This window comes from Psittacula echo (assembly GCF_963264785.1).
Source record: "Psittacula echo genome assembly, chromosome: Z".
Classification (NCBI taxonomy): domain Eukaryota; kingdom Metazoa; phylum Chordata; class Aves; order Psittaciformes; family Psittacidae; genus Psittacula; species Psittacula echo.
In genome coordinates, this window is record NC_137742.1 from 55,260,788 (window position 1) to 55,286,637 (window position 25,850).

The 25,850-nt window shown below is 43.3% G+C and overlaps 1 protein-coding gene across 1 annotated transcript in view; it reads left to right on the forward strand.

The window, feature by feature from the left end:
* The window catches only part of TRABD2A (TraB domain containing 2A), a gene marked incomplete at its 3' end in the record, with an annotated part of 82,668 nt that overhangs the window by 47,225 nt on the left and 9,593 nt on the right, over positions 1-25,850 (forward strand). Inside the window, exons 3-4 of the mRNA XM_080638441.1 lie at positions 11,061-11,207; positions 13,372-13,546. Coding sequence (XP_080494567.1) covers positions 11,061-11,207; positions 13,372-13,546 — 322 coding nt within the window. The remainder of the gene's footprint in view (positions 1-11,060; positions 11,208-13,371; positions 13,547-25,850) is intronic.

A 25,850-nucleotide genomic window follows, 5' to 3' on the forward strand; every position in this document is an offset into this window, starting at 1 on the left:
CCTGCATCTCAGATTTTAACTGAGGAGACATGAACATAAGGAGTTCTAGTACATGTTGCCTGACATAGAGAAGATGCACATTAGTAATGATACGTAAATGTGTAATGAGGCGGGAGGGAGGCATCTTTCTACAGGTTATTTGGGGTGGATAGTAGTAATGAAGTTTAACCCAAGAGTTTGTATATGGGGTGCTCTCATTCAAATTTGAAGTTTTCAGACCAGACTTTTTGGAGTGCAAAGTGCAAACCTCATGCCTGTGCTGTATAGACCTTCTGGAGGGTTTGTTGTCCAAAAAAAAAAGAAAAGGGGGGGGGGGGTGGGAATTAAATCACTTGGAATTTCCTGGGGAAGACCCCTTTAGTCTAAAGTCAGCTTGTCAGAATTTACCCAGCTTGGGGAGGACAAAAAGTTCAGCTGCTTGAATTTTGTTGACTTGATACCTGCTTGTTGTTTTGTTTCTGTCACAGTCTTAGCAGATTCAGCAAGCAACTGCTGTTGTACAATACTGCTTGTCTGTTATTTCCAAAACTGGATTTGGAAAATGATGATTCACATCCTATTATGCCTTTAAAATCTTTTGCATAATTCTGAGTGCACCAGAGCTTTTTGTTCTGGTGCTGAAAGTTGCAGATGTTAAGCTAATATATTCTTGCATCTTTCCATGCACGGAGTTGCTGGTTGAGTTGCTACCAGTTGCATTACAGCTTTTCCACTTAATTTCTGCAAAAGCATTGCTCTCCCTAGCCCAGGAAGACTACCAAAGTGTTCCTTCCCAAGGCCAAAGTATAACATGCCCACGAGATATGTCTTGCCATGCTTTCTTCTTAACACCACATTTTGTCATACTGCAGAGCCTTCCTGCTTATCTTAGGCCATTTTAATCTTAACAGTCAGACTTTTGTAATCCTAGTGACTCTGTGAAAATGATGAGCTCTTGGCAGATACCTCTGATTTTCTCAGGGGTCCTTGTACTAAAGTTTATCCAGGAAACTGACCCTGACAGTGAGTGTGTGTGACCATGTGCTGGAACTGCTGTGAGGAATGTGACCTGTCCTGGCCCTTAAAAAAATTATTTGACTATCTTAGGGCTCAAAAGCACTGAAGAACACTGGGTTAGCTCATTGTGGAGACTGCTGTTCACACTGTTAACTGAGATGATTCAGAAATCTCTGTTCAGTTGGTGTGAAGGATATGAGTTTAGAGATACACCATGGCTTTCTTGACTTACAAAGTAAGCAATAGCTTACCTGGTCTATGAGATTGCTTGCAAATCCGTTGAACTTAGTCACCATAAGGAGTACTTGTTGGAGTGCAATAATCCCTTTCAGGAACAAAACTGAAAAAGAAAAACAAAGTAAACCAGAAAACCCAGATACTTTTTAACAATAAACAGCCTACCTTTCAGAAAGTGCTGAACACCCAACATTTCCCTAATGCATTGGCAGCAGGTGGGTTTTCATGAGTCCAACCTTTGCCCTGCCTGAAACCAGCTAGAGACCATCTCAGCAGTTCTCATTTGAGGTTTTTCTTGGCAAGTCTACCACTGATGTAAACTCTTCCCTTCACCTGTGTATCTTGGAAAGGTCATCTCACCCTGCTGTGCTCCATTTGGAAGCTTGAAGTTCCTCTTAAAGTTGCTCCAAGTTGCTTTTTACGTAAACAGTGATTCAAAGTTGTTCTGTTTAGAACAGCAGAGAGACTCCTGGCTTAATTGTTCTGTTGAGTGGAAAAAATGTTTTATCAATGCTGAGTGTTTTATACAGAACATGCCTTCCCAGCTGGCAGAACTTCAAGAAAATTCAAAGTATCTTGGTGCATGGTAACCAAAAGGCATATGATAACTATCTGAGCTCATTCATCACATTGCAAGGCTAGAGTGTTTATTAAGTCTTGATTTGCTCATGCTTACATGAATTATGCAAGTAATGTATATCAATTTTCCAGAAAGGGAGAAGCACTCAAGCTAATGAAAAGTTGGTTCTCTGAATTATTCCATTCCAACAAAAAAGATGCACAAAAGCTGGGGAGAGTAGTTGCAAACTTCAGTGTTCTGCATTTCTAAGGCATACAATCTTTTAGCAACCTTACAAGCCATGGTTAGGTTTAGTCCTAAGCCATGCATGGCCTGTGGTAGAGAGGACAGGTGAAAAAATAATCAGTGCAGGTGTTGCATTTTAAATGTATATCCAGTCTAAGCCTAAAGAAATCTAGTTTCAAAGTTTTTGCTTTGCAACTGTTATTCTTTTAATACAATTTTGAGATGGGTCTGTTAAGTGTTTTGTAAAATAGATAATTATGCAAAAGAAAGAAACCCTTACTACTAGTATACTAGTTAGACAGTCCTGTAAATCAGAAAGTGGGCATACCCTAAGAGAAATATGGATTCCTAGTAATTCTTTTGAATTTGGTTAATTGTTCCCATGTCTGAGCTTGACCTGAGTTCAGGAGCTATGCAGCAATGCTAATCTGAAACAGGCTGGACATTGCTAACTGAAGAAATACTGTGTAGGAAACAGGCAGGCGTTACAAGAATCTTGTGTTGAATGTCCATTAGTTTGCTTTGAACTTTGTTTCAAGACTGTAGAAACCAGAAAAATATACAAAGGGCTGGTTCCTAGTTCTGTTTGATGAAGTAAAAATGTATCTGTTTACAAGCTTCTTCACAAAGATGTAATAATAATAGAAAAAAAAAAGTTTGCTCCTTCTCTGGTAAAATGCAAACATGCATCACCAGTTCATTTCCAGCACAAAGCACAGATTTCCTGCACAAGGATGAACTTCATGAAAGCTTCAGGCATTCCTACAGCATGAGGAGGAACCCCAGTGAGCACCTATATGAAGATCGGGAAGCTAGGGACCAGGTGAAGGAAGGCTAAGGCCCAGTTAGAATTGAACTTGGCTAGAGATGTTAAGGATAATAGGAAGGGATTCTATAGGTACGTAGCAAGTAAAAGACAAACTAGGGACAACGTAGGCCCCCTCTGGAAGATATCGGGAGAACTGTCTACCCAGGATTTGGAGAAGGCTGAGGTTCTTAATGACTTCTTTGCCTCGGTCTTCACTGGCAAAGCCTCTGACCACACCACCCAAGTCTTGGAAGGCAAACGCAGGGACTATGAGAATGAGGACCCTAGGCCCACTGTAGGAGAGGAGCTGGTTAGAGACCATCTTAAAAACCTAAACGTACACAAGTCCATGGGACCTGACGGAATCCATCCGCGGGTCCTGAAGAAGCTGGTGAATGAAGTTGCTAAGCCACTGTCCATCATATTTGAAAAATCATGGCAGTCAGGTGAAGTTCCCGATGACTGGAAAAAGGGAAATATAACCCCCATTTTCAAGAAGGGGAAAATGGATGATGCAGGGAATTACAGACCAGTCAGTCTCACCTCTGTGCCTGGCAGAATCTTGGAGCAGATTCTCCTGGAAGGCATGCTAAGGCACATGAAAAACAAGGTGGTTGGTGACAGCCAGCATGGCTTCACTAAGGGGAAATCCTGCCTGACCAATTTGGTGGCCTTCTATGATGGGGCTATGGAACAGATGGACGGGGCAGAGCAGTTGACGTCATCTACCTGGACTTGTGCAAAGCCTTTGATACTGTCCCACACGACATCCTTGTCTCTAAATTGGAGAGACATCAATTTGATGGGTGGACCACTCGGTGGATAAAGAACTGGCTGGATGGCTGCACGCAAAGAGTTGTGGTCAATGGCTCGATGTCCGGCTGGAGACCGGTAACGAGTGGTGTCCCTCAGGGATTGGTGTTGGGACCGGTCTTGTTCAACATCTTTGTTGGTGACATGGACAGTGGGATTGAGTGCACCCTCAGCAAGTTTGCCGATGACACCAAGCTGTGTGGTTCGGTTGATACACTGGAGGGAAGGGATGCCATCCAGAGGGACCTTGACACGCTTGTGAGGTGGGCTGATGCCAACCTCATGAAGTTTAACCATGCCAAGTGCAAGGTCTTGGGGTTAGGACCTCCAACCTGGGTTGGAGCAATCCCAGGCACAGCTATAGGTTGGGTAGAGAAGAGATTCAGAGCAGCCCTGCGGAGAAGGACTTGGGGGTGTTGGTCGATGAAAAAATGAACGTGAGGGGGCAGTGTGCGCTCGCAGCCCAGAAAGCCAACCGTATCCTGGGCTGCATCAAAAGGAGTGTGACCAGCAGGTCGAAGGAGGTGATCCTGCCCCTCTGCTCTGCTCTTGTGAGACCTCACTTGGAGTATTGTGTGCAGTTCTGGTGTCCTCAACATAAAAAGGACATGGAACTGTTGGAACAAGTCCAGAGGAGGGCCACGAGGATGATCAGGGGACTGGAGCACCTCCCATATGTAGACAGCCTGAGAAAGTTGGGGCTGTTCAGCCTGGAGAAGAGAAGGCTGAGTGGAGACCTCATAGCAGCCTTCCAGTGTCTGAAGGGGGCCTACAGGGATGCTGGGGATGGGCTATTCATCAGGGACTGTAGTGACAGGACAAGGGGTAACAGGTTCAAACTGAAACAGGGGAAGTTTAGACTGGATATAAGGAAGAAATTCTTTACTGTGAGGGTGGTGAAGCACTGGAATGGGTTTCCCAGGGAGGTTGTGAATGATCCATCCTTGGTGGTGTTCAAGGCCAGGTTGGATGAGGCCTTGGGTGACATGGTTTAGTGTGGGGTGTCCCTGCCCATGGCAGGGGGGTTGGAACTAGATGATCTCAAGGTCCTTTCCAACCCTAACTATTCTATGATTCTATGATCTCTCAGCAACAAGGTGCAGCAGCAAGTTCATGGTCACACAGCCCTACAGAAATACTGGAGTAAGTCCAAGCAAGGTCATGGAAGTGTCTAGCTGTGAAGTGCAAGCTGACCTGTGGAACACGAACAATCTATTCCACTGCTATTCCACATTTAGCACATAGTGGGGTGTTTACTTCTCCTGCTGTCACTGAAAACATAAAAGCCTGTAAATCAATGTAAATTACTCAGATGACAGGCTATGTATTAATGGAGTAGATGAGTTGCACTTCTAGCAGTGCTATAAGCAGTGTTCCTCTTATTGAGCATTATCTACAATCCTCCTGTATCAAGAGAAGGATGATAAACTCATTCACTGCTTCAAAAGTACCTGATAAATTATTGAAAGTCCCTTGTTTTTATAGTTCCTAGTTAGAGAAGGGTTGGCTTGTGTATTTCTGATATCTCCGATAACAACCAAAAATTTCAGAGTGTCTTTTTGTTTGGTTCTGCAAAAACAAACTCCAAGAATCTGACGACAGGTGAGTTTGTTGTCAGCAGACCAAATTCTTCACTGCCACTGCCTCTGTCAGCATCTTTATGTCTGCCTTGATGCAGAGTGTCGTCTAAGTGCCTTAGATGTCATGCTAGGGAAGAGATGCTCCCTTTGCTTTTATTCTGGCTTTTCGGAACAAAAGCCATAAATAAAACCAAGCACATGGAAAAATTGTAGCTGGTAGGTAGCCTAGAATAATTTCCTTTTCCTTTTGTTTCAATAGCTTGTACTATTCGTCTCTTTTCCTCTGGGTGAGTTCCTTGGATAACATGTCTCTTCTAGTCACCTAAATCCAATCTTTCTCACAAAAGTCTTCCAAGTTTTGGAAGTTGCTTCCTTTTTCTCCCTTCTTTGTAAAAGCTTGTTGCAGGGGCCAGAGGGAACATCTCACCTGCTGCAACAGCCCTGAAAGTGCCTTTGGCTACTCTGGAGGCTGCAGATGTTTAGTTAAATCTCCTATTGATATCCTCAGCCCCTGTCAAAATCGGATTTCTCCTGCCTGTGTGTGCAGGCTGGTGTTTGCAGGATTCTTTGTGTCTCAGGTTCAGGTTTCATCACCATTCATTCAGATGAGTTCAGGTTTCCAGGCTCTCAACTTTCTGCCTTGAAGGCAGCTGAGATACAAGCACTGGACATCTAAGGAGTTGAGTCACACTGAAGTGAGGAATCCCACTTTCTTCTTGGCTGCTGAACCATTATCATGACAAAGGAGGATTATTGACTTTTATAGTCATGATGCCTTTAATTTGAGGCTCGCTTTGATATGAGGCAGTGGTGTTCACTGGCCCAGAGAAGCAATGGTCTCCTTCAGGTGAAGAGCAAGGAGAGAAACACGCTTTTGGAAGGAGGAGGTTGAGGGGAAGAATTGGCTCAAGAGGCTGAATGGAAGCCGTAATGGATGCAGTTAGTCACTGGGAATGGCCCAAAAGCAGCCCATGATTCCTTAAGACAATTAAAAGCAAATTGTCCGGCTGAGCGATCCCAGAGCAAGGAAGATGCTCCCCCAGACTATAATTCAAGGGGCTGAATGGCCCTCAAAAACTGAGAGCAGAGAGGGAAAAAAAAAAACAACCAAACCCCGAAGATGAGGCAAATGATGGAACAGATGTGAGCGCTTTTGTTAGGAGGACTTGGAGGCTAGCGGGATGGCGATAGGCTAATTTGAGGCACATAATGCCAGGTTCCTTTCATATGCAGAATAGCACTTTGATCCAATGTGGATGAAAGTGCTGAAAAGTGGAGAGGGTGGCAGGGGGTCTTTTGTCTTTGACAAAAAAGGCATCTGCTGGGCTCTAACCCCCTTTTCCCCACCCCCTTAGCCTAGCAGGCCACTCCAACAATGCTAGCAAAGGGGACAAGTGTCCCCTGACAGCTGAAGAAATCTCCAGGAGGAGAATGAGGCTTGCAGCAATATGTATACCAAGAGAGCTTAATCGATTTTTTCCACAGTACAAAAAGGGAGAGGGCTGGGGGAAGACAGAGAGATCACAGTGGAAATGGGAGGTGGGAGGAAAAAATCCCTTTCTAATAAACTTGTTACTTTTGTTCTCTGAATACATCTTTTCAGGAGATGCTTTGATGCTAGTATGAATACACTTAATGGAGCAGAGTAGAGTTAGAATTGCTGGGGGTGGGGGGGATGAAGCAAGGAAAAATAGTTTTGCAAGAAGGATGAGTGTGATTACTATGGATCCCAATACGGGAAAGATTTTGGTATTAGTAAAACAGTGCAATGCGAGAGGTACCTGGAAGACAGATGAATACTTTCTGTACCACCTGTTGGACGAGCACAGCTCAGTGCAAATTCTTGGTTTTGATTTTTAAGCAAAATTGAAAATTTGAAAATTTCTCTTTAAACCTTTCCTTCTTTTCTGTTGTCTTCTTTACTTTTTGGACTTATTAGAAATGAAAGGACTGCAGGATTGAATGGGGAGCTAGGAAGGCAAGCAGTGTTTGTGCCAAGCAAATACAGCAGTTGCAGATCAGCTGCTCATCTGGTCCCTGCTTCTCATGCTCTGTTGACTTCTTCAGCTTTTCACATCTGATAAACAAAACTGGGATCCTATCCACAGAGTTTGGCTGTGGTTTTCCTTAAGTATCACTTTGCACCTAGTCTAATGTTTTCTTTGAGAAATAATGACAGATAAGAGTTATCAACTTCTGACCAAGACCCACCTCAGCAAATTAAATCCTTTAAGAACAGTAGGTTCAGGAATCTTCCTTCTGTTGATATTCTGACAGTGTTTATCCATTACTATTTACTGAAGATAACCTTCTCACCAGGGCACAGCTTTAAGCAACACCTGGTACTGCAAAGACCTCCTCCTTCTTTACCCCCAGACCTCTTCTCTTTCTGCTGGGGAGTTACAATTCCCCCAAGAAGCTACAGAAATGGAGAGATATGGCTATCACATTCCCTTGAGAGGCTCTACGCACACACTGACGCCAAATATTAATCCTGTGTAGCTGTTCAGTAGGTGTGCCATGATCCCCCTCCAGCGGATGCCTCCATTCTGTTGAGACCAGCTGATGTGGAGAGTATTTTTGACAACAGCACCTCCTGTCCGCCAGCTATGCAAAGCTACCATAACTCATTAGGGAGGGCTAATTGTCAAGGACATTGATGCTTTTTTGAATTCTGCCCATTTTTTATCTTGACTTTTTTTGCTTCGAGTCCTTGAACTGCGGTCTTGAATGGTACAGAGGGACTTGAGCTGCTGCTGCTGTCATCAAAGGAGCTGAACTCACCTCTGTCCCTCATAGTGCCAAGGTGAAAGTCCTCCCTCTGAGTGGGCTTCAGGTGGTTCTTTTGCGACTTCCTTCTCAGGTGCTAGCAATGTACAGTGAAAGGATGCAGGTCTAGATCCAGATGGAGAAAAACATTGGTCATGGAGAAGTCTGACCTGGCAGGGAACAGCCCTCTGAAGTTTGCCATGCCAAAGTAAAACAGCCCATGCATTTCCACACAAACTCCCTGCCAAAGCTGCCTCACCCAGACAGCTTTGTGGCATGCCAGCAGTAAGATTATAGATACGAGGGGAGGAGGGGCAAGTTGTCTCTATTTCTGTGTAAATATGCGTGGTAAGTCTCTGTAACTGCAGGTAGTAATTGCAGTTTTAAGCCACACTCCTGAGATAGACTTCTTGATCTGTTTGTAGTTTACTGTGTGCAAATTTCCTAAGGCCAGTGGTTGGGCACGAGGAAGGAAGATGCCTGTGTGGCTCTACCTGGCTGCTCTGAACTGGGCCAGGCCTGTTTGGAGAAGAGACTGAATATGTTTCACCTGAAGCACAGGAGGGAAGAGATGTGCATGGAGCAGAGGGCAGCATGCAGAGCAAGTGACAGCAGGAGTACAGGCTGTGGGAGTACAGCAAAGAGAGGAAGATTTGCTTTGTTCTCATGTCTCACCCAGCAGGCTGGTGTTTTCTCCACAGGAACTGGTTACCCTTCACTGATTCGTGTTCAGATGGAAATCAAATGGGAAAGATTGCAAAACCTCTTTGATGTGCTTACTCTACATTGAGGCAGCACTACCTGACCAGCTTAGGAGACCATCACAGGTGTTATTGCTGCTCTATAGACAGGAGCTGACTTGTCAGTGTTTCAGAGGCTGCTGAGTCTAGGAAGGGCCATATTGCTTTAATGGTAAGTTGTCCCAGTGGATGCTGCGGTGTTAGTCAAATAACTTACAAAATAAGCCATTTCCATGAAAGTGTTTTTCGCTGAACTGATTGTACCTAGAAGATTTTCATGGCATAACCTAGCAGTCCTGGCTGTAGGAATTCCGTATTTTCAGCATGGATTTGGTTTGTCTCTCAGTGAATCTCATCTGGTCATTAACATCCATTAGAGCTTCTCCATGTAGGAAGTGGAGCAAATGGCAAATGATGGTTTCAGGGTGCAATAAACCCCAGCCTACATACAAACTTTTGTTCAGACATGAAGTGGTTTCAATTTTTTTGTTTAATTTACTTCCAAATTAAACAGAGCTCCTTTGCATGACAGCCACTGGTTAGTTTGATGTGACTTACCTGAGTGTAATCAGGTACTGTAATCAGGTACAGTTTTACCAATAAAGTAAATTCTTGCCTTTTTTAAAAACATGAGATGGGAGTGAATGTTGCTGTTCATGAACACCCTACCAGAACTAATGCTAAGTTACATGATTTCATATTCAGTTAAATACACAGTGGTTTGGATCCAGACAGGCACTGTAGCTGTAGTGAGGATAGCATGATTTCAAGTTTGGTAGGACCTGCATCTTTCTGTAGGAGACGGGTTGTTGTGCTTGGGAAAGGCAAATTGTCCCTGTTTGTTCCCACATCTGCCCTGTCCTGTAATCCCAAAATTTGGTTCACATGATCTTAGTACTTTGAGAGTATGCTTACTTATGTGTGAGTTACGTGGTGTTGGTGAATACCTGCAGTTCCAGAACATTTTTGATTATATTTGAGGCAAATATCCAGGAGCCCTATTCAGGCTGCAGGGAGTCCCAAAACTTGGAAAATAACCCTCCAAAAGGGTAATTTCTGAAATATTTCAAGACCCCGGCAGTATATCTCAGCTTACTTCCTTTACAAATAAAGAAAATAAGCCAGGAAGTATTAGAAAGGCTTATTACAATTGTCTGTGGAGTGCAAACCAGTGGTAGCTTGTGTTCGGAAGAGATTTGCAGTATTTTACTTGCCACATGTTGATGGAGAGCTGCTGCTTTTGCAGGTGAGTAGCCAGCTCCTCACCCCACCAGGTGCCTGCTGGCATCCCATGCTCAGCCTCAGCAGTTTATGCCCTGATTCCTTCCTTGGATCCCTGCTTTTCTGGGGCTCAGTGGCCGCCTGCTGCAGTGGCTGGAGTAGCAAGGGGGAGGTACAGAGGTGCTGCGTCACCTGTTTGGCTCCAGAGACCCCTTTCTAGTGTTTCTGCAAGCTTCTGTCCTGTGCCTTTTACATGGCGGTAATCCTCATGGGATGTGCATTGCCCCAGGAGGGAGGCAGCTGGATCGGCATCCCCCTCTGAGCAAGGCCCTGAGGCCATGGAACTGGCAGAGCCATGCTGTGCTGGAGGTGGGGAAGCAGCAACACCTGCAGGAGACCTCTGCAGATCTCCCTTTCTGGTCAAGAGAGAGGCTGCCTGGGTAGGAGCTGTGGCAGCCACTGTGGTTCAGCTGGAGGCAAAGGGAACAGGAGTATTTGCATTCCCAGGCAAATGTCAAGGAAGAGGGAGTGCAGGAGGCCGTCAGCTGGTGGAGAGTGCTGGGCCGCTCACCTCAGACTTCACTGGTGGGAGGGTAGCGGCCACTATCCTTCCCCAGCCTGCTCTGGTGAGCCATTCCTGCCAGATAAAAACAGGGTATGTGGGAGAAGATACAGAGCAGGAAACGATAACAATTAGTGTTCCTTGCGAATGAGGAAAAAAGTACGAACAAGGAGAAGCCTTGAGAAGCTGTGGAGATGAGAGCCCATCAGGCCCTAGGGCTCTGTGGTGGTCAGCAAACTTGTCTAGGGGAACAAAACTGCCCCCATTTCAGGCGGCCCCTTTGAATCCTCTGTATTAATCATCATGGGCAAAACCTCCTGGAGTTATGTGTGGTGAGTCAGTTCCGTGTGAGCAGGCCTGAGCTGTGAGTACCTGCAGACCTGGAGGCATGGGTTGGTGAAGAGTAGACTGGAGCGTGAGCAGCTGCAGAGAGCCTTTGGTAGGTGGCTCTGTATCTGTGACCTATTCAAGGGGTGAGACGAGAACTCACCAGGAATTCTGTCTTTTCCTCTCTCTCCCCCTTCCTCAGGTGGTCTTTGCTTTGAATCAGACTCTCTTGCAGCAGGAGAGCCTCCGAGCAGGCAGTTTACAGATCCCCTATACGACAGAAGACCTTATCAAGCATTACAACTGTGGAGACCTCAGCTCTATCATCTTCAACCATGACGCTTCTCAAGTGAGTCTTGCCACTGCAGCCCTTGTACTATGCATATGCTCCCATAGTGCTAACCCCTGTCTCACGCTCATCTCTCCTCAATTAGGCCGTTTGCAGGCGAGAGCCAAGGCCATGTTGCTGGTTCCCTGCACATCTGCTTTCCTGCGCCTCCTGTCCCAAGGGTCTGCTTCACTTCACACACACACACACACACCCCCTTGCTGCACACAAGCAGTGAAGGCTCGCCTGGCTTTCCCTTTTGGACAAGTGCCATGTTTGCTTTAGTGTCAAAGCTCTATGAGTTAATCCGTTATTTTCTTAAGGATCCTGTGGAATTATGCTAGCTTAGATGTGAGCAAACTTAGTGCCAACAGAGAGCAGCAGCAGGCTTTTTTGTGCAAATAGTGACAGTACTTGTGACTTGGACACTTGTGTAAGGCTGGACAAGTTGCAAGCTTTTAATGTCCCCTATCAGTATGATTGTGTACTGTGAACAAGACCCAAAGAAGAGAAATGGGGTGAAACAAAGCAAAAATAGATTTAGACTGAATGTTAAGGAAAAGAAAACGTTCTGAGGCCTCTCAGACTTGGTTTATGGAGACGGTTTCCTAAGCAGCACAGTGGAATGCAGTGCTCTGATCTTTAAACCACAAGAAAATGCCCAGCAGGGACCAATTTGGCCTGTTTGGGCTGTAAGATTAGCTAAACTCAGGCTGAGACATCAGGTCTCTCTGTTCTGGTCACAAGGTGCTGCCTGACATTTCGTCCACATCAATGGAAACAGGCTCTAGCCTCACAGCGCTGAACAAGTAGATTTTGGTACCTGGGCCTTCCCTGCTGAATAAACATTTTTTATGGCCTTTTGATACATACGGTTTAGTGCTACAAAGCTGGAAATACTGTCATACTAACCCTTGCTTCTCTGGCACTGAGCTTGAGCTTTGCGTCCATGTTGTGACTTTCCAGTCCACCCTTGGACAGGACAACCTAGTAATTAACACTGCTTAGCTCTTACACCGTGTACTTCATTCATTGATTTCAAAGAGCTTTTCGAAGGATACCAGCACCTTACGAGCATACAGTTGATGCCTCACTATTCTGCTGAGGTGTTACAGACTGCAGACAGGTGACATTGCCTTGAGATCCTTGGACAGAACAGCTCTTGCCAAGACGTGCATGTCTGAGGAAGCAACTACGCTTCACTTTCACGAGGGACTCCACTTCAGGGTATTATTCCTCACAGTGAAGCTGAGTGGTAGTAGCCTGCAACACTATGAGCCTGTGTTTTTAAGCAGAACTTCTCTTTAAGTTGCATTTGATCCCATGTTTGCCCTGTAGATGACCCAGTGTGGACTAAGAACTCTTTAAAAATGGTTAGTAATAGTCTCTGAGTGGCTCCAGAGCCTCTGCTGCTGCTGCAGTCTTGTAAGGGAAAGTACCTGGTTTAGTGGCTCTGCTCCCCAGAAACCACTGCTTGTACACCCTTTCCTTAGAGATCCCCATAGCTGCAATGCCCAAAGCTATTTGCTAGAAAGCCAGGACAGCTGACCTGCATTTCTTTCCACTAGCAGGAGGTCATGACAGTGTGCAGCCGCAGCCATCCTGGGGACCCCAGGGGCAGAGCAAGTATTTTAAAAGATACCTTGCGGACAGGGGAACTGGAGGTGATAATACTTCCTTTCCTGACAAAACCTGGCCCTCTTCTTTTGGAAAGTTTGGGAATGTTATTGTTAACTAGTTCAAATTGCACAGTTCTTTGACAGCCTGAGGGCTGGGGTAACAGTCATACTTTCTTAGAAGAGTGTAATTATCATTATAGTTATGTCATACCTATGGCAATTTAAGGAAGATGTATGTAGCTAAAGATAGCCAGGGGCAAATATTTACTTTCTTCAGCCAAGAAATCAGGGTTTTCGATCTGTAGTGTGGCAAATTGAAAGTTTTTGTTGACTCTGCATAAAAAAAAAATTTCAGCTGGCTTATGAAATGATATGTTGAGAGAAATGAAGCACTATGCATTATTAGAAGTTTGCTGAGTCATTTTTGATCTTTGTTTGGGTTTTTTGTATTGGATGTGCCTTGAGGGACAAAGCAACCAGCACATTCAGTGATGGAGCAAAATGCCTGTGCATGATGGCTGCCTGTGAAATAAATGCCTCTTTCATTTTTTGTTTTCTCTATCTAGGTCCCAAATTTCATTAATGCTACACTTCCGGCCCATGAACGTATTACTGCCCAGGAGATAGACAGCTACTTCCGTCAGGAGCTCATCTATAAGCGAAATGAGCGAATGGGCAGGAGGGTGAAGGACCTGCTGGAAGAGTACCCAGACAAGAGTTTCTTCTTTGCATTTGGAGCTGGTATGTGATTGAGGCGCCCTTCAACCTGAACACATTCTTTCCACATCTTTTAGAAGCTTTTTTACAAGTGCTTTCTTCAGTTTAAAGAAGAGTCAGTACTTCTACCATGGTGGACACAGCTTTGCCCTTATTATCGTACCTTAGTAGGAAATTTTTTTCAGTGTAGGAGACACTTTTTCTTCAGGATGCGAAGAGCTCACAAGTGTATGCATTGATTGCAGTATTTATTAGTTACAGACTTATTTGATATATGCATTGCCAAAGATACTAAACAAACTACAATGCATACACAAAAGGACACACTTGTTTATGGTCTGGCCACCAAGGGTAGGAGAAACAGGGAGCTGAGATGAGAGGTAGCAAGTCACAGGTTGCACCAGTGCTTGAAAAACCTTTCAAGAACACATCCAAAAGAATAACATCCCAAATTGTGTGAGTCTAAGAGTCTCATTAAATGCCAGGGGAAAGGAAAGGCACTTTCAATTTTTTTCTTCCTGCTGCAGCTCCTTTCCTCTTTTGTGTGCTTCCACTACAAGAAAATTGTGTCTGCCACTGTTTTGGAGCAGAGCATTGGGCCCAGTTTTGGAACTGACGATTTTCTGCCTGATAGTAGCCAGCAGGAATCTGTAGGCACATCCAGCAGCAGCTGTGTGTTAACCAACTCAGTGGGGTTAACACCCACATTTCAGACTAGGGCTGGGTGGAGGGTGTAAATAGGATTGGTTTGCCATGATTTCTGTTCTTTGTTCTAGCTGCAGGGAAGGGAAGTGAGGATCAGTGTTTGAAAAGAGAGGTGCTAATTCCCAGAGAAGTGTAGTATCCCCTCCACCATGAACTATACGGGCCTTGGGAAAGGGGGAGAACTGCAGCTCATGTCAGGACCCACGTGATGTTTTCTGGCCTTAGTGGCTACTGCTTTAGTCAGGATGGAAGATCTAGACAAAGCAAAGAAAATATTTACTTAAACACTCTAAAAGCATTGGTATTTGAAGTCTGTGTGAATCTCCTCATTTGCAGCAGAGAGTTGCAATTACAAACTTATCATAACAAGGGTGCTGTGTGTGAGGGCAGGGAGGTAATGAAAGGTGGCTGATAATGTCTGTTCAGGCATGCATGAAGACTGTAATGTGCTGTCTTCCTGCAGTATCATTGTTCTGTGCTACTCTGCCATAAAGGGCAGAGAAGCAGGCTCAGTTCTGTAGATTTTGGTCATGTTTGTCTGTAAGCTAAGACCAGGGCTTTGCTTTATTGCACTGCTGATATTCTGATTGCACTTCTTGTTGCTGGACTGATGTTCCTGACCAGTGCATATGTCAATCCTGAGTGCCAGTTGCATCAGCTGCAGGTAGCCAGTTTTCTGAAAGGAGGCTAGTCACAGATGTTTGAGCTCCAGAAAATTATTCATAGGTGAGCAATGAGCAGTCCACGCAAATGGACTGATGTGGATGCAAGCATCACTTTGAGTCCATCCTGTCCCAGGAGCAGGACCCCTTGAGAAAAGAGAGCCGTTTCCCCTTCTTGCATACGTACACTGCCTACCAGCAGCTGCATTGAACAAATCATGTCTGTAAAGTGCATTTGTGTCATTTGTCTCACATCCCATCAAATTCCTTCTCTTGCCATTCTTCTGCCCCAGACTGTCTTCGTTGTCATTAGTATGCACAGCTCTGCCCCAGTGCCCAGAAGCACTGCAGGAGCAGGACACATCTCTGTCTTTCCCATTTCTCTTGTTCTCAACCTTCATGACAGTCTTAAAACCCTTGCTAGACTTTCTAGATTCTTGCTTTCCTCCTTCCTCTTACTTTCCTTTTCCCAGTTGGCCCCTTCTTTTCCCTTGATGTCCTGTACTGCAGCACTGCCTGGAGCCTTGGGCCTGTATGAACACCCTTGATCTGTGGCTTATATGCACATGGCTTGATCTCTAAGCACCAGGTATGCTATTCTTGTGCTTTTCCATCAAAATTTTCAATCCAGACAAGTTCCCTGTTTTCTCTGGGGACTCTAGATTAACTTTGAAATTGTCTCTAATTGTTTTGGATAATAGTCCAGGCTCTGTTGTCATGCTTTTTGCTAGCCTCCCACTTTTAGCAGCACTCTTCCTTATTATGCATTTGTTTGACTGCCTAGAAGTTTCTTTTCTTAATTGTCGAAATAAGAAGTAACATCACATAATATAACACTGAAAAAAGTTCTGAGGTCTTCTGAGTGCACGTTACAAATTTGAGTGCAGATTTCATCGTTTTCCAGCAAGCTGATTTAGCATTTTGCTCATGCAGATTGGTGTATGTGATAGATAATTCTGTGGAAGATTTGTTTTTATGCTAACAAGCAGTGAAGATGAACAAATGTCCTCAGTTTTGAGCATTGCTTGAGTATTGTACTGCTGTTAATTACTGGAAATTGGTTCCAGGAAAGTACTTACATAAGGCAGGTTAGAGTGACCTATAGCAGAGGAGGAGAAAAAGAAAGGCTGTGGGAACAGGAATAATCATCACTGCATTGTGGTTTTCTCTTTTCTGGCCATAAGTGAAAAAGTATCTTCCAGGAATGGCTGATAAACTGCCAGTTATCAGGACTCTAGGTTGTGTTAAAATGGTAGTAGGATATCGAAGGGTCTCCAGGTTCTAAGGATGAGAAGACTTTTAGTTGTTTCTTTCCAGATTTTTTCACCCCGTGTTTTTTATTTTTAAAAGGACTAGACTTTTTGTAAGGAAAGTTCATTTTTTTCCACTAGCCATACAGCACTGAAGACAACAGTTTTATCATCAATTAGATCCAAACAAGGTCATGGTTTGTGGGTTACTGTGGTATTACAAATACCCCCTCTTGTTATTTAAACAACTAGTTGTACTTTTATTTTAAATGGGGGAAAACCAGAAAAGATTGATAATTTATTTTATAATTTAAGTGGACTGATGTGGTTTAGAGATGTGTAATACATTGTGCAAAATAAGCTCCTGTCTCTTTGCAGGTCTTAAACAGCTGCATGGCTACAGATGTCGATTTCTTACATGGAATTACAATGTGGTAATTTGGACTGTTATAGATTTGGTTGTTAGATCCAGCGTATTTTGTGCTTTCACTACATTTTAACAGATCAGACAAACTCCCCCTATATTCTGTTCAATATGTGTCACAGAGCTTATTTCTAGAACTAGTATTGTTTGGAAGTAATTTAAGCTTGCACAAAACTGGAGAGCTAAAAAACAACAGATCTTGCTGAAACTATCAAAATATCTTTACTTCTGGCCAACATGCAAACATTAAAGTTTCAAGCCAAAATAAATCTGAGGGAATTAGAGGAAAGTATGGGAAAAGAGAGATGGTAATGCCAGCAGCATTCTACTAGGTTTAATAAGTATTTTGTCCTAATTGTGGACAGGCCTTTTTGTATGACAGCACTAGAGTTACAAGCCAGTCCTACTCCCTTTTGCAGTGAAATGTCAAAGCCAGCTATAATCTTTCACAAGCAGTCTGCCTTCTCTATGCATTTTTAATTTCTCTGAACTGCACAAGGGGCATACAGGATCTGAATGCTAAACCAAAGTCAAGCACATGTGGTTCCATAGACAGCTAGTCAGGTAACACTGTAGATTTTTTGTTTGTCTAAGAGGTGCACATTTACATAGAGAGGGCTGCATTGTCCTGCTGTGCTTTGGAGTTTTACCACTTGTACAGGTCATCCATCCTGACCGCTCCCAATCATCTTCTTGTCCCTAACACATTTGGAAAATTTGCTTCATCACCTTCCCTAGGAATAGAGTGTGGCTGACCAGTTTGTAGTTCCCCAGATTCTTCTTCTTGCCCTTCTTGAAGATAGGGGTGATCCTTGCTTTCTTCCAGTCCTCAGGGACCTTGCCCAATTACCATGACCTTTTAAAGACAATTAAGGATGGCCTTGCAGTGACACTGGCAAGTTCCTACAGTTCCTCTTGGTGTATCCTGTCAGAACTTGTACGTGTCTGGTCTGTTTGAACATTCATTAACCTGATCCTTCTTCACTCAGGATGAACTTTCTTTGCCCTGGACTTTCTCCCTAGTCATAGGAACCTGAGGTACCTGAAAGCTGGTTTCACCAGTAGAGAAGGTGACAATGGCACTGAGTACCTTGGCCTTTTCCGTATTCTTTGATATCAGGTCTCCCGCCCTTTCAGCACTGGGATGACATTTATCTAATCTACATTTTACAGGTATCAGTAGAAACTTGCTTGTTTCCCTTGATGTTTTTCAGCAGATTCAACTCTAGATTGCTTTACTTCTGTATGGTCACTTCTATTTCAGGATGAGCATGGCTTGTTTGCTTTAGCTTACTTTATATCTAAGTGGCTAAATAATAAGAATAAGAGAAGAATAAATAAGAATAAATAATAAGAATAAAGAATAAGAGAGAGGGGGAAAAAAGCGTGGGGTTTTTTATGGAAGAGGAAGAATACTTAGTGGCATGAGAGACTGACTTTATTATGACAGGCAAGGCCTCAGGTAAAGCAAGAGTTTCTAGGAGCCAAGTTAAAATTCCCTCCAGTCTCTTCGGCCTCTTTGAACAGCTGACAAACTCCAGAAGAGCCAGCTCATGAATAAGAAGTACAGAGGGATTTAAGATGCCTTATATCCCTGTGGATGAAACGACTGACTTCATGGAGACACTGGTTGATACTACAACTTCAGAAGTTGGTTCTCTTAATCTTATAAACACTGGCAAATTCCTTTGTCTCTCAGAGGTTTTTTTTTGCTTTGCTGCTGCTGAAAAAAAAAAATGTTCTGAAACTTTAAAATATAGTGGATGTTGGCAAGCCACCATTAACAGTAAGAAAAGAAAGATGATGGTGAAAACTTCTTCAGCTACCATTTCTTCTAATTACTGAAGAAAATAATGAATGTGTTTATTTAGCATTACTCAGACTATATGGGTTCAAACCTCCAGGGACAGGTTGGGTTTTTTCCCATCTTTACCTGCCTGCCCCTCACAAGACTTTCAAGAAGGAATTGCTGTGAACAGACTAATGAATCAATATCCAAATTAGCAATCCAGCTAAGAGTGCCAGATCTTCATTGTTGTCCTCCCAGCAGCTGAGTCAACTGATACTCACTAAACTAAAATTAACTCTCAGCTGTTTGATGTGTGATCCAAAAACATGCAGAAAAAGAACTTGGATATCCAAACAGAAGCATAATTGACCCTGTCTGGGCTGAAGATGGGTGTGTAACCTGTCATCTTACCCACCTGGACAAGGAAAAGAGAGAACACCTACGGTTACCCCAGGGTCTGTTGTAGTCCTCCATGTGGCTTCCTCCAACTTCTGTAGGTTTTGAGGCAGTCTTTGGGTTCTGGGAGACTAGTCGCTTATGTGTCAGCCTTATGTGCCAAATGCATTGGATCCACAGGCATGTCTGATGCCTTTTCTCTTGCCCTCTACATTATAATAAAAAAAAAAAAAGGAAAAACTGGAATTGTGCTGAGTCTCTGTCCTGGATGGTGTGTTAAGTGGTGCTGTTTCCATGCAGGGCTGTTCGGTGTTACCGCTTGAAATGTGCTGTTACATCTGGCATTTTTTGATGGGAAATTATGCAAGAGTTACAGGATTTATTATCTTTGAAAAAGAAAAGATTGGAGAAAGGACCAGTGTTTGTAAAAATAATCAAAAGTGCTAAGCCCAGGATGTCTCTGTTATCTTGTGTAGGTATTTACACCTGTAGAACAAAACCAAATAAAATCCTCCCGTGGGAATATGAAAGTTGCCCAGGTAAATGGGATAATAGTTTATCGTTGAAATTCAGCAGGAATTCAGAACCCAGCATGGAAACTTTGTCCCCGCCATCAGTACATTTAGGACTGAAGATGTGGATGTACACAGGGGACATAAATTTATCTATGTCTCGTATAAAGAATTTGAAAAGTGTAATGAGGAAGCTAATAAAAAATCCACAAGAAGCTGAATCTTGGCAGATCCTAGAAGTGGACAAAAAGGGGGCAGTGGAGGAAGGGGACAGGAAGATAACATAATGATAGAACAGATTAAATGAGTCTTGTGAGGCCAGTTTGCTTCTCCCTTGGACACAAAGGGCTTGCTGATTGCCCACTTGCTTCTTCTGTCTCTGGAATGCAGCATCATTTTTGTCTCTTTGAGTGGGAGGAAAGGCTGAATCCCTGAAGGTGTGCCTGTACCTCTGTAATTTGAGAATGCCAAATACAACCCAGCAGCTTTGAGACTGTTTTCCTTAGTAGCCTCTTTGAGTCTGCAGAATGCTAATGACAGGGTTTATTAGGACAACAACCCCTGAAGGGGATAGATAATGTTGTGGACCCACATCCAGAGCCCCAGGGTTCACATGAAGGGCACTCCTTCTGACATCTCTGACACATGAAATGAGCAAAGCTTTGCATTCCTCCATTAGTGGCAGAAATTTCTGTTCCAACATATTAATGCAATTGCCAAAATCAGCCAGGTCAAACAACTGTGTGCTGTTCCTGCTCGGATACTGACAGTTTGGTAATCATCAGCTTCTTATCAATGCTGGGGTTAACCCACTGCTACCATTATTGGGCAGCTACAATAGGAAAACTTTGATCTTGTAAAATACGTTCTAAACTAGTGGGATTTGAAGTCCTTAATACCTTTGGAAAAGAAGCAGTGGTGTGGAATGGGAGCAGGTCCAGTGACAGAGGTGGCTGTGAATCCTGCAGCTCAAACATAGCATTGGTTATTTCCTTCCCTTACTGCTAATATAACACTGGCTTCTAGTATAGTAACTTACCTGAAGGTTGCTTTCCCTAATGAGCCTAAGGCTTTAACAGTGGAAAACTCTCAGTAAATGCCAGTGCAGATGGAGCTCCAGTGGCTAAGGCTGGCTGAAGAGAAGCTATTTGTTGTAACTCACTTTTTACAAAATGGGGTTGTAAAATTTTCCCTTGTTGTAGCTGCTATAAACTTGGCCTTATAATCAGTGAGAAATATTTTTTCTGGCTTTAATTTGTGTCATTATCAGGAGGTTTGTCTTTGTCCAAAGGTAAAAATGGGAACTCCTGGGACTATGCTCTTGGTCTTTTAGTTTGTGTTCTGGTACCTGAGCTTTTCCTGATTTGGAAATACTGTTAAAACCAAGAATATTTATATTAGATTTAGTGTTAAATATTTCCTGCTTGAGAAATTGTTTTAATTTCGGTGGCAAATCGTGAAACCTAGCTGCTTTATCAATTACCCTTGTTTTCCATATGTTGTTTAGATTGTCTAGTGTAACTCCACAGGACTTCCTCCCTCTGATTCTGGGAGAAGTGAAGTGTGAGCACACCCCACATGGGTGCGCGGTGCTCGTGTTTGAAAGCAGTATCTTCCTCTTAAACAGTGTGTACAGAAAGCAGGCATCTAAAGGCAACTATCTGCAACTTAGTTGATCACATCACCCACTTTGCTTCTCTTGCTTTTAGTCATACTAAAAATTTTGTCTACCCTTTTTTCCCTTTACTAACTGGGTAAAATGACGCCATGTTCTGCATCCCAATGTGTACTTTAAAAGTATACCTGTGTTGCATGCGTGAGGCAAAGTCATGAAATTCGCCCCTGAATTTCAAATGAAATCACCAAGTATAGGTTTCTTCAAGGGTGCTCAGGTGGGAACGCTGCCATTGCTGGTGTGGCCAGATTATATAGGAATTTCTCTGCAGTTTTGCAGAAGATCTTTTGTAAACAGGGTTTGGTAATATCTTGGTTACATAAAGCTGAGCGCTGTCTATGTGCTTGCTATGGTATGACTGCCTCCAATATGGCTTGCCAAATTTCGCCAGTAAGATATGGTTAGGGTTATCTTTCTCTGCTCACCATACGAGAGCAGGGTGAGGTCACTTTGTGATATGTGTGAAAAATGACCTTGCCTGTCACTTAATGTCACAGAGCATGAGCTGTCTCCTAGCCTTGTGCCAAAAGGTTAAACTAAGTAGAGATTTGGGGATGAGGAGGAGCATCCTTTTCTTTCCTCAGGTTTGCTTGTATTTCATTCCTTTCAGTTCCTTTCAGAGAATAAGAGACCATGGAGTGAGATGAAGAAAATTCCTCTGTAAGAGTTCTTGCCTGTGGGGACACTGTGGGTTGGAGTACTGTATGAGTACTTTCAGTGTCTCCATTCTTAGTCATTGTGTCCCAAGAGCTGTGTCTTCCAGGAACTCAGCTTCATCAGGCACCTGATGTCAGTGTGATGTCTTTGTCCACCTCATGGACTGATGAACCCTAAAGTGATCTGGACCTGTAGGAGGAATAGGATGTCTGTTTTGCAGTTTGGCTTCCATCCAGTGAAATTGTGTGAGACGGTACACTGTATTCTCTAGATCATTGGCTGGATCTTCCACACACTGAACTTTCAGTTTTTCACTGCAGATACCTGTGGGACTCACTTGGGCCATGCATGTCCTTGCTCTCCAAATGATCAGGAAATCTCCTGTGTTTGCATGTGCATCCTGTCAGGGAGCACTGGCAGTTTTGAACACTTCTCCATGGGTTTATTGGGCTCACAGACTGCTATTGGAGAATACTTTGATTACTGAAAAGGCAGCAGAAGAACCCAGCCATGGGAGGCACATAGAAGGGGATGAACTGTCCTATGTGCCTTACAGTTGAGTGATAATTTTTGCCGAAGTTTCTCTTTTTTCATTCATGGGGCTTTTTTTCATGAGTAGCATAATAAACCGCCTCATGTCATGGCTTTGTTACAGGCCGGTAACTCTAATACAGTCACCTATAGGTGTCATATTCACCTTTCTGGAGCATGTTAAATGAATTTATCTGTATAATACTTGGAAGCCGTCTAATAAAATTATAGCCGATGACCATTGCCATGGACATTTCCAGGAATTTTCTGAATAATTGTAAGTTCTGTATCTCTAAAACATTCTTGAAAATATTTTTTTCAGTGACCCATAGAGTCTCTGGCACCAGAAATCCTGAGCAGTCCCTGCCCAGCCAGAGATAAACATCCTGCTTTCTGATCTCCCCTGAGGCTAGAATTATTTGTGCCATTTTGTGGTTGCACTATTAGGATCATGTGCTGTAGCTGTTCCCACCACTTCTTGTAGGTCAGCACTCCAGATCAGGTTTCCTAACAAACAGTTTTGTTTCTTCACGTGTATGTCCAGTGATTCATTGTCTTGGGACATTTGTAGGTGGTGAGGTCCTGGCATGTTTCTGAGGCATTTTTCTACTAAGGAATACACAACAGACATGAAGAATTATGTGGGCTTCTGAGTTTCCTTTTAAATGACTCTAAAGAGAAGGCCAAGACAATTTGTGTGTCAGCTTGAAACTGTGGATTTTGCTGAAATTCAGAGAGTAAGTTTTCCACAGTCTTACAATCTTTCTTTATATGAAAAAAAAAAAAAATCAGGAACAGAAGCAGAACTTCTGTTAAGCAGCATTTCCTTATCCATTTCACTAGATGCAGAAAATTTTCAGCCTCATGATGGCTCAAATTCATATTCAGGAGCCTCTGCTGAAACCTACAGTCCTACCTAGCAGAGAGAATGCCTAGGTGAGAATGCCTCTGTGTGCACTGGCAACAAAATCTGCAAGCAGGGGACACGGATTTTATGGCAACAGTAGTAGCCTGTATTCTGCAGGATTGGGTACTGCTACCGAGGAAGGTCAGGAGCTATCAATGCACTTCCAAATGTGTGGACTAGTCTACAAGAGCACATTAGTCAAACAGCATTGTTGTTTGAGCATATTGCCTGTTGCGGTCCCTGCATGCCATCTCCTTTCAATGCAGATTAAAGGCTGGGATCTTATTTACTCTCCAGTAGAGTGCATGGCTGAGCTGGTGCACACAACAGCTTCTTAGTTTCTCTTTGAGCTTGAACACAGAAGAATAGAGATTCATCTCTCCTCACCCCCTACCAGAGTAAATTGACCTCACAGAGACATCTCTTCACCTAGTGGTGTGAAGATAATGCAGGGCTGTGTACAGAAGAAAAGAGCAGGCCTTCTGATGGAGCAGGGCCCAGGGCTTTTCTTTTGGAGGGCATTCAAGTGTGTTAGGCTAAAGTAGAAAACAGGTGAAAGAGGCCTACTCCCTGTCATGTGACTTTGGGCTAAGTCTTCCTTGCAGGATAGCTGCTTAATCCTAAACCTTGAAGAATGAATCTTTCTTATGTTTCTCACAGTTGCTTTTGATGATCAGGTCTCTCATGTACCACCAGGCTCTTTCTGTGGCACTTCCCAGGAAAGAGACAGAAGTGCTGACTCTAGAGAGGCTCCTGGTGCGGTCCTGTACCTCAAACCCTTTCCCTTCTCTCTTTTTTTTTTGTTTTGCACCTAACTCAGGTTGAGCCTGTAGGTCCTCTGAGCCCCAGACCAGCTCTGTCTCACAGAGCACACATGATATACCTTTTGTATAGCAAACACTGACATCTCTTGATCCTTTTATATACCTAGCCTGAGCAGTTCCTTGTTGGTCATGTCTTCTGAGCAATCTGGTATCACATACCTGTTTGTATTTGTATGCATTTGTTTCACACTTACCTATTCATTTTTCTTTCCAATGTAGACATAACTCATTGCATTGGCAACAGTGAGCAAAGGCTTCCTATAAAAGCCTGTGCACGTGATTGTGATATAAAAGGTATTCTTATCACTCCATCAAATTAAAAAGAAGATTAAGGCCCAGCTTCAGGAAATTACTCAAGCAGGCTGACTGATTGAAATGGGATTCATCCATGTGCTACAGTAATTTTCCACCACCAGTCTAAATCACTGCTCTGAGCAAGCATAACTGAAGATTGATGGGAGATAGTATGTTTGGTGATGTGATGTGAGCAGCTATTCAGTTGCTTTACTCTCGAAATGTGTGAGACTGTAAGCTCTTTAACCTGCCATGAAGAAAATTATTTCGCCACTATAGACTGCTTATCTTTGTCTTGTTCCTTTCCTCCTGAAAGTCTTGTATTAGGAAAATACTAGTTCAGAGCCTTGGCTTTTCATTGCTGAGGGTGGCACTGCACTCATCCAACATTGCTCACATGAGACGGACACCTAGTCTGAGCTTGCTGTATACACTGCCCTTATCCTCATTAATAGAGATGCACTTTTAGAGAAGTCTAAGCTGTCTTACATCATCCTTGTTTACAAGGGTTAGATCAGCTTTGGGAATCACCCCTTTCTCTACTGTCTAGAAGCAGGGGAGGAAGAGTGAATCCCCATTCACTTCGCACACACATTTTCTCTTTATAAAATGTGGGAGATAAGTATATAAGGTCCCACATCTTATATACCTTCTGTTTGCCTTCCAGTGGCTAATTCTATTCAGTTAAAATGTTTAATTACAGTCATTCCTGTTCCTTGATGCATCTGGTGTTTTTGCTGATATGAGCTAATTCTCAGTTAACTGACCTGGGCCTGAACCATTGGCAAAAAACAGATACCAGCTGTGTTAAGTTAGGTCCACATAATGGCACATTAGCTTTACTCTTTCTGAAGGCAAAAAGGCTGAGGAGCTGCAGGAAAATCAGTTACTGGCTGAGAAAATATGGTACTCAGTGAGCATGCATTGCAGTGTTTGGTTGAAAAGTTTCATTTGAGCTGGATTGTTTGCATTCTTAGGATCTCAGGGAACCTTCATCTTGATAAAAGCCTGTGCTCAAATAACACCATCCAACTGTGATGCTTTAAGCTGGCAGTTCATAAGCCCTTGGTGTTATGGCACGAGAAACTGGAAATTTGTGCTCCAATTCATTGAGTCCATTTTGGAGTGAAAAATCATAAATCTGTTTGGTATAGTCCCGTGTTAATCTCATCACTATTGGACTTCCCTTTCTATCTCCTTGCTACTTGGGTCATTCTGGTGTTTTTATTGCAAACGAAGAATATTAACAGAAAACAAGTTTTTTTCTGAAGTTATTTATCAATTTTAGAGCTGCTTACATCTAGGGAAGCAAGGGAGCTCTCTAATAAGACAATTTCTCAAAGCCTAATTTTAATTAATTTAGGCTGTTCGATGAATGAATGTTTTCAAGAAAGCTAAATCTATGAGGAACTGTACAAGGCCTCTGTTGTCCATGTGCTTCTCAGCAGCCTTGTTTAGTAAGGTGTCAGAGTGATGGTGAAAGTCAGTGAGCATGCAGATCAGTGTGCAGAGCATACAGTCCTCCAGGAATAACTTCTGCATCCTTTGAGTAATCATTTACTCACTATGATACTGAATTATGGGTTGACCAGCCACCACATCCTTCTGAAAATGGAGCAGAGACATAAATCAGGGGATTGGAGCAGATGTAAGCTAGGTTAAGTCCACTCAAAAATGTTGTCAACGCAACTGAACTGGTGTT